Source organism: Kogia breviceps, chromosome 9 (genome assembly GCF_026419965.1).
Source record: "Kogia breviceps isolate mKogBre1 chromosome 9, mKogBre1 haplotype 1, whole genome shotgun sequence".
Classification (NCBI taxonomy): Eukaryota; Metazoa; Chordata; class Mammalia; order Artiodactyla; family Physeteridae; genus Kogia; species Kogia breviceps.
The window spans coordinates 47,006,923-47,014,969 of record NC_081318.1 but is presented as its reverse complement, the minus strand read 5'-3'; the positions used below and the strand labels follow the sequence as shown (position 1 = coordinate 47,014,969).

At 46.0% G+C, this 8,047-nt stretch overlaps 1 protein-coding gene across 1 annotated transcript; it reads left to right on the top strand.

The window, feature by feature from the left end:
- The first annotated feature begins 2,316 nt into the window (after positions 1-2,316).
- PRR15 (proline rich 15) lies at positions 2,317-3,282 on the top strand. Its single transcript, XM_059074369.2, has one exon. It carries the CDS (start codon positions 2,317-2,319, stop codon positions 2,704-2,706), a length of 390 nt encoding a protein of 129 aa, XP_058930352.1. The 3' UTR covers positions 2,707-3,282.
- Positions 3,283-8,047: the final 4,765 nt, after the last annotated feature.

Genomic DNA, 8,047 nt, shown 5'->3' with positions numbered 1-8,047 from the left:
ATCAGAGTGAGCCCCTGAGATCCCATCTCCCTGCGGCTCCCGGGCGGCGCTATCAGGGAAAGGGGACGTTCCGGAGAATGAAAGGCTACTAGGCGGGAGAGCCTGCCTGGCCATTCACCTGGGGCAGTGAGCCTGGCACCCACTTGGAGGGGCGGCCTCCGGTCGGAGCCAACCGTACTTCGAGCTCTGGGCTACTGCCGCCGCTGAGCCAGGAAGCTGGAGGAGCCAGGGGAGACCAGCAACAGCAATCGGCTTGGCTGGACTGCGGCGATTTCGGCTAGCACACCTTCCAGAAAGAAACCCGACCTCTCCAAGACCGCGCAGAGGGACGCCGCGCCCCGACTTCCAGATTAACCCAAGCGCACCCCCTCCCGACTCTGCGCGGGAAGAGAGGCGCGGAGCCGCGGGGTCCTGGGAAGCCTGAGCAGGTGAGCGATCAGGGTGATTCTCCGTCCGCCAAGACAGAGCCCATTCCGGGATGTCATGCTGGGCGCCCGAGGAGAAGTTACTAGCTGCAGGCGTTCTGCGTAATTCGCGTAATTTGCAATCTTTCCGTTGAGCAATTCGTGCAAAACCCTTCCGTGCATACAACGTTGACTGTGGAGAAGAAAGCGTAGGGTAGAAGACAGAAAGCAGTATCAGAACACCCACCACTATCACCACCACCACCACCACCACCACCAGGGAATAAGTTGGGGGTGCTTTTCCGATCTATAAAGCGGAGGGGGAATGGATGTTTGCAAACCCAACTGCAAACTGTGCCTGAGGGTGTGGGTGCCTTCTGGAAGGAAAGAACTTTCGGCCGTTTTTTCTTCTATTGTTTTCAAGTCGCAGCCCAAGTGTGCTCTCGGGGCGTCCTGGGGAGGAGCTCGTGCCAAGGCCTCCTTGCTCAGGGGAGGCCGCTGCGGCCGCCGGCGTAGGCCCTCCGGCTCTCTCCCCCCGGTTGGGGGAGGAGAACCTCCAAACCACAGACACCGCCAAAGTTTCGCTCTCCAGCGCGGGCGAATCCCAGCAGCGCCGGGCGCGTGGGATGGGAAGGAGCCCAGCGGAAACCTGGAAATGAGCCGCGGCGCCAGCGAATCCTGCTCGGTCGTGGAGTTAGTGCCGCATAGACCCAGCACAGAAAATGAGCAGAGGAGCCTCGCTTCCGATATTCGCACCTTAAGTGCTAACAAACAGCCTTTTCGCTCCACAGTGCTATTTTTAAAGCTGGGAAGAGGCAAATTGGAGTTCCTGGTTGTGCGCTCTCTCCTTTGGAGGAGGGAATTGCGCGAGGAAAAGAACAGAAGCCTTTAATTTGTAACTTAAAATCCCAAGAGTTGAGTTGCCTAGTACAAACAGACGCGGTGCATATTTTAATACAGAGCTAAGGGAAGGGGACTTGGGCTCATCTCCACCGCAGGCAGCGGGTGGCTTCAAAGAGACGCAAGATTGGTCTCTGGGGAATAAAAGGAAGAGTTAGGATGGCGGTTTTCAAGGGAAGTTAGGTCTAGACATGCTTCTCTGAAAGTCATCAGGCAGAAGTTTTGTCGAAAGCAAAATTTAAAAGAAACAAACACCATGAGCTTGTCCCTCGCTCTTACAGGCCTGTAAATCCGCCCCCCACGCCCCGCCCCGCCCCGCCCCAGAAGAATCACATCAAAAAGGATCCCGGCACAGAAGTCTAGGGAGCAAAAACCTTTGAGGGAAATTTCGGGACTGTTTGACAGGGATCTAATGTTCATTGCTCACCTATAGCGGGGGCGCGCTTGCTTCCGGACGCCCTCCTCGCGGGTGCCCTTCTGGACCCGGTGGGTCACCTTTGGGCTTCGTCTACAAGGGCAGAGTGACAGGACAGACCATTTTTCCCTCTGGGGCCTGGTTAATCCAAGAAGCCCCGGCACCCACCCCTGGGTGGCCCTCGCGCGCGGACCACTGCGCTATCCTGGAAGCCAGGCTAAAGCTGAGGCGGGGGAGTGCCAACACTCAGTCTCGAGACCAGAGGGTGGCGCCCCGGAGGCCCTTCGTCCTCCTGCGCCCTGGGGGGGGGGAGGGGGTGGGCGCGGCGGTGCCCTCTGAGCGGACCCTCGGACCCCAGCCGCTCCGGTGCCAGCCGGAGCCAAGGGGAGGAAGTGGGGTTGAGGGGCACGTGACTTCGACAAACCCAGTAACGAAGTTTTGTTTTTCTCCCCAGCACAAGCCTCTGCTTCGGCGGCTCCCAGCCCGCAAGCCCGCTTGCGAGAAGCCGGGGCAGGGCCGAGGTGGACGAGAGAGGCGCCGCTGCCGCCGGAGGCCCTTCCCCGCTCGCCGCGCCCCCCGCCACTTGGCCCGCTGGCCATGGCCGACGGCGGCGGCACCGGCAGCTCGGGCTCCTGGTGGAGTTCGCTAAAGAACAGCAGGAAGAAAAGCAAGGACGCCGCGGGGGGTGCGAAGCCTCCCGCTCAGCCTGACCCCGGGGAACCCGCGGCGCCCGCCCCGCCTGGCCCCGACTGGACTAGCAGTTCCCGGGAGAATCAGCATCCCAATCTCCTCGGGGGCGCCGGCGAGACCCACAAGCCAGACAAGTTGGGCGGGGAGAAATCGGGCAACAGCCGCCGAAATTTGAAGATCTCGCGCTCGGGCCGCTTTAAGGAGAAGAGGAAAGTGCGCGCCACTCTGCTCCCCGAGGGAGTCAGGTCCTCGGAGGAGGCGAGCTTCTCTGGTGACCCGCACGACGACAAGCAGTAGCCCGAGCGCTCCGAGACTCTCTTCGCACCATGCCTCCCCAACCCCCAGGTCTAAACCCGAGAATTCTGCCCCGCCCCTGTACTTGGAGTCTCATCCCACCAAATTCAGAATATTCGCACAAGGCCTCCAGACTTTATTTTCCTGGAAATTGACGTGACAATTGAGTGTTCCGTATATCACGACTCAAGGATGCATTAAATATTTATTCGTGATAAGAGAAGATACCGCAGAGGAAGTTGGCACAATTTTTTTCAAAAAACTTCAGTGGCCTCCTTTGCGTCGCCCATGGGAGTGAGAAGGGTACTTTTGTAAGAGACCATAGCTCAACTGGAATTGCGCAGCCCTCCGCTAAGGACGGCATGCTCTGATTCCGAACTTGCTATTGGAAAGCAAATCACAGTGCTATCTTTAATGCCTGAGAAATGCACTTTAGGGGTACTTCTGTAGACATACCTTAAGTGAAGGGATGGGACAGAGCAGGAAGCATTCTTAAGTAGAAGCATTTTAAGTAAGGCAGAATTGCTTTTAATGTTGAACTGCAAAACTGTACTGCCTGTTTTAGCGTGGACCATTAAAACTGTTGCACTGTAAGACTTAAGGTGACTTTTGTATTTTTTTTTTTCCATTGCAAGACTGAAGCTCATCATACTTAAAAGCAGGCATGCAGAATACAGGGTGACAGAGTTAATCATTTGCCACATAACCTGACAGTTCCTCTTGAAAAGCTGCAGGGAGGAGAACAGGTCTACAAACTACCAACACCCAGATAGGAACCAGCTAGCTGGATATCCCTATTTACAAACCAAATTCGAGGAAGAGAGGGAGAGGTACCAATTCATTATTCCTAAGTTTTCTTTTTTTGTTCAGTGCATCTTCATAGAGTAAGTCACAATGCTAATAATAATTCTTTCTGTATTCATTATTAACCTGACTCACAATTGTCTAAAAATACTTATTCAAACAGATGGACTGAACTCTCAGTTTGTGCAAGGCTGGCTTTTTTCCCACCCTCTTTGCTTCAAAAGCTAATTTCTTTAGTCTGAAGTATGCATTTATCTAGGTGCAAGGCCTTAAAGATTTACCAACCTGTAGATTTTTACCAAAAATCTACCTGTTTGCTTTTGTTATGAACTTCAAGTAAAAGAGTAAATCAGTACTGAAATCACTTGCTTTCAGCAAATTACAAGAGAGTTATTGTAGTTGTTAAGATCCCCGGGACCTCTTCCCACCACAATTCAGTTCATTTATAACCATTTAGAAATGCATAGCGGGGAAATTATAATGATCAAAGTGTATGTGTGTGTATATATATATATACACACACACATTGTATATATATTATATATAAATATATTAATATTTTAATATATTAACATATAGTTATAAAGCAGAAGCTAACACACCATTGTAAAACAATTATACTCTAATAAAGATGTTAAAGAAAATAACATGTAATATATATAATATATATAAATATATAAAATTCTGATTTCACTGAGTTGGGATTAAATCAGTGCATTCCTCCCACTGCATAATTAGGACTGCTTTAAAACTATGTAATTACAAACCTCAACGGCTGATGGTGCATTGCACTCATATATATATAATATATAAACTATATATATAATATATATAGTTTATATATATAATATATACATTATATATATAATTATTAGATATTTTATATATATATATATAATGTGGATAATGACAGGCAAGAACTTGGAGCTCCTGAATTTGTTATATGTAGTTTTTAGTTTCTCTTAAATTAGTAATTTATAACAAAGCATGTTGATTGTCCAAAGAGATATAAGAAAGAAACTTGATGAAAACGGCTAAAATGGATTTAAATTAGTGAATCAAGCTTGGATACCAGCTAAATCATAGAGTTTATCATTTGATACATGTGCTTCCACATACTAAAGGCTAACTCCAAAGAAAACTGTTTACATGGGGATTATGAACACCTTGGTTTCTTAAAAGAGAGTTTGTGAGGGTTTTTGTGGGGTTTTTTTTAACCATGGAAAGTTTTTTTTGCTTTGTATTCAGAATTAGGAAATACGTGACTGAAGTCTTATCAGGGTGAGCTTTCTGGATGAGGAAGACTTTACATCAATTTTAAGTGGGTCTACCTACCATAACTAGACTCTGATGAAGAGGGGGTTGGGATCTTGGACTCAGAGAAGAGGTTCGTGCTAAGGGAGGGGATTGTGGGCCAGTAGTGGGAGTGAATAGAGCAGACGCTGTCAAATCGGGCTTTGGAACACCTTCACAGTATTTCAATTTCTGTAGAAGGTAATCAAAATTAGAGTGGATAACTACCCAAAATACTTCTTCCCTCCCAGGAAGACCGACAGATTAGATCTGTACCCATTTATAAAAGTAAGTCAGCCACTGCATACTTTAAAAATCTTATACTAACTCTTTCATCCAGTTTTATTGTTTTAAAGAACTTTTTTTTTCTTAAAAATTCCTTTAGATTCACAAAACATTGGCATTTACTTGGGTTCTGTGTCTAGTTTTGGATCCCATCCAAGTCTATAATTGCTGCAGATAATCAATAGCAGACATATAGCAGTGGAACTTATTAACATGACATCTTTCCCCACTGTTCTGAAAGCATTTAAAACCATGCTAATGGCAGTTATGACAATGAATGCAATGCACCATTGGCAGTTGAGGTTTGTAATTACATAGTTTTAAAGCAGCCCTAATTATGCAGTGGGAGGAATGCACTGACTTAATCCCAACTCAGTGAAATCAGAAACCAAGAAAAATTGGTGGGATAAAAGGATCAAGAGTAAGATGAGATAATGTGACCAAGTGTCTTTGCTGGGATTTATGTGCTCTGCAGATGATTAATTACATTCCCATAACATATATACAGATTTTGAAAATGTTGAAACCTCAAGATATTTTATAGTAAATAAAAGGAAAATGTTGAATTAAATTTGGAGTTAATTAGGTTGGAGACTTTTGTTTTCTTAAAATCCCTTACAAATGAAATTTCACTCACAAATTTGGAAACGATTAAAGAAATTCTTATGCCATGCTTCCAAATTATGTGAAGAGGGGACAGAAATCTAGCAGCACGTTTCCTCAATATTTTCATAACCATGATAATTACACACACAGGGTGGTTTTTACCTCAGTGACTGTCCTTGCCGTCGGTGGCTGAGCAGTAACTCATATTACAGGTCACCTGAACGTCCCTTTGTGTTCGTGCTTCTGTTGTTCATCCCATTCTGATTTGCATTTCAAGAGGAGAGACTCTATTTTGTATACAGTTAGGACATTCTGCTTCATGTAACACTGGGAAATATGTTTTTCTGCTTTGAAAGGTAATGCAAACTCAGAACGCTGATCTTGCCGAGTCCTTTAGAAGGGAACCATAAACCTAGTGAACAGTAGCATGGGCTGACGCTTTGTCAGAAGTAGTTCTTCTCGTGGGATACACAGAAGAAAATCTGGGTGGCTTGAAATAAATAAATAATAAAAGTGGGCAGAAAGTGGGCACCTTTCAAATAAAAGGTGAACTGGAAAGGAATAAGGGGGAAAATAGGGCACGAATATCCAGTGATCACAAGGCACCTTTTATGATAAAAAGAGATAGAGAATATTATTTTTCCTTAGTTGAGAAGTATCAGCCAGACTAGAAACAAACACAGAAAAAAGCTAGCATGATAGAGATGTAGGGGTAACTGATCTTTAAAATCTCTTATTTTATTTGCAGAGCATCTTATGATAATTACCCAGAAATGTAAGAGGTTCTTTCTTGGGATAAGTATGAGTTTATCTCCATGGCAAGTAGAGGGTAGGACCAGAGATATTTTATATCCTTGGGTGTCAACATAACCAGTACCTCAGGCTAGAAACAAGTGTGCAGCCCAGGGTACACTGTCACTGACAAGCTGGCTGTCCCATCACAGCTCTGTTCTTCTCACCTGTTTCCTGTACCCGCGGCCCCATTCTCACCTCGCCTCTGAGCGATTGCACGTGCGTCCCCATCAGGCTCAGAGACGTGGAGGAGGGGCCGCCTGGAGGGAGGCACAGGGCCCTTCCCTAGCCTCCTGCAGGCACAGTGTATTAACAACCACTTTGTCAAAAGATGGCCCCGTACATCTGGAATATGGGATGAATAGCATTCGTGGCGAGAGAAGATTATCATTAAGGAGGTAAATTGTAAGGAAACCGCACAGGTCTTGCCCTGGCAGAGGACAGTTGACCACTGTATAGAAGTGGTAGTAGCTAAAGATCATGATAAATAAGACTGACAGAGGATATCACCGATCCTTCCAGGTATTCAAAACAAGGAATTCAGCCCTTCTTCCAAACCAAATTGTGCTGCGGATGACAAAGTGATGGATGCGTAACTATCATGTCAGAGTTGTTGACATAACCTTGTGCAATAAAAAGATGGAGTAGCTTTATCTCTGACATGTATAGCAAGACTGTTTACCCACGAGACAAAAACTTCCGGCCCTTAAACTAGAAAGGTTCATGTTGAAGAAGATGAAGGTTCCTATCCCTCCCTGAAAGGAGTTGCTGACTCACCTGCCGTTAAGTGGGGAATATGGCACCCACCTAGGACCTCCCCGTGCTTTTTCTGAAGGGATATTCCTTGAGTAATAAGTACCCTGGATTATTAATCTTTTTCTCGTGCAAGTCAACAAGCGTATTCTACAAAGATGGCAGCAAAGAGCTCCTGCAAAGTTTTCCAAGACACCCGGTCATAATTCTCTCTCTCCCTTGCTCTTAGATGAGTCTTAGATGATCTGGGTGTTGGTTTGCTCTTCTGTAAAATGATGGGATGGAGTCTATATTCCCACTTTAAAACTCTCTCTTAGGAATTTGCTATTTTGAACAACGGGCTGTAAAAGCTAATTCATAGGGTGCTCATTATTTACTATAAAACACAAAGACACCAACTGTCCAGTACTGATGGTCAGGTGGGAAGTTGGGAGGGAGGTAGAGGAGCATAAATTGCAATAAAGCTACCACATTATCATACGGTGCTGTCGCCACACTGTTATCTGGCCCAATAATCAGGGTAATTCTGCTGTATAGGAGCATGGAGCCTCATTATTCATGCTTAGAATCACATTGCAGCAAGGCTATATAATTATATACATATACATTATATACATATTTTTCAAAAAGTTTTCACAACTATAACCTCAGTTCCTCATAACTAGCCCTCAAGGGCCCCAAATCCTGCCAATCTACCTGATTCTGTACTCTTGTTTAAACTCATCATTTTCCATTCTCATTGGTGTTGTCCTTGGTCAAGAATTCATCCCCTCTAGGCCAGGGGCCTGGAAACAGTCATTTTTTAACTCTT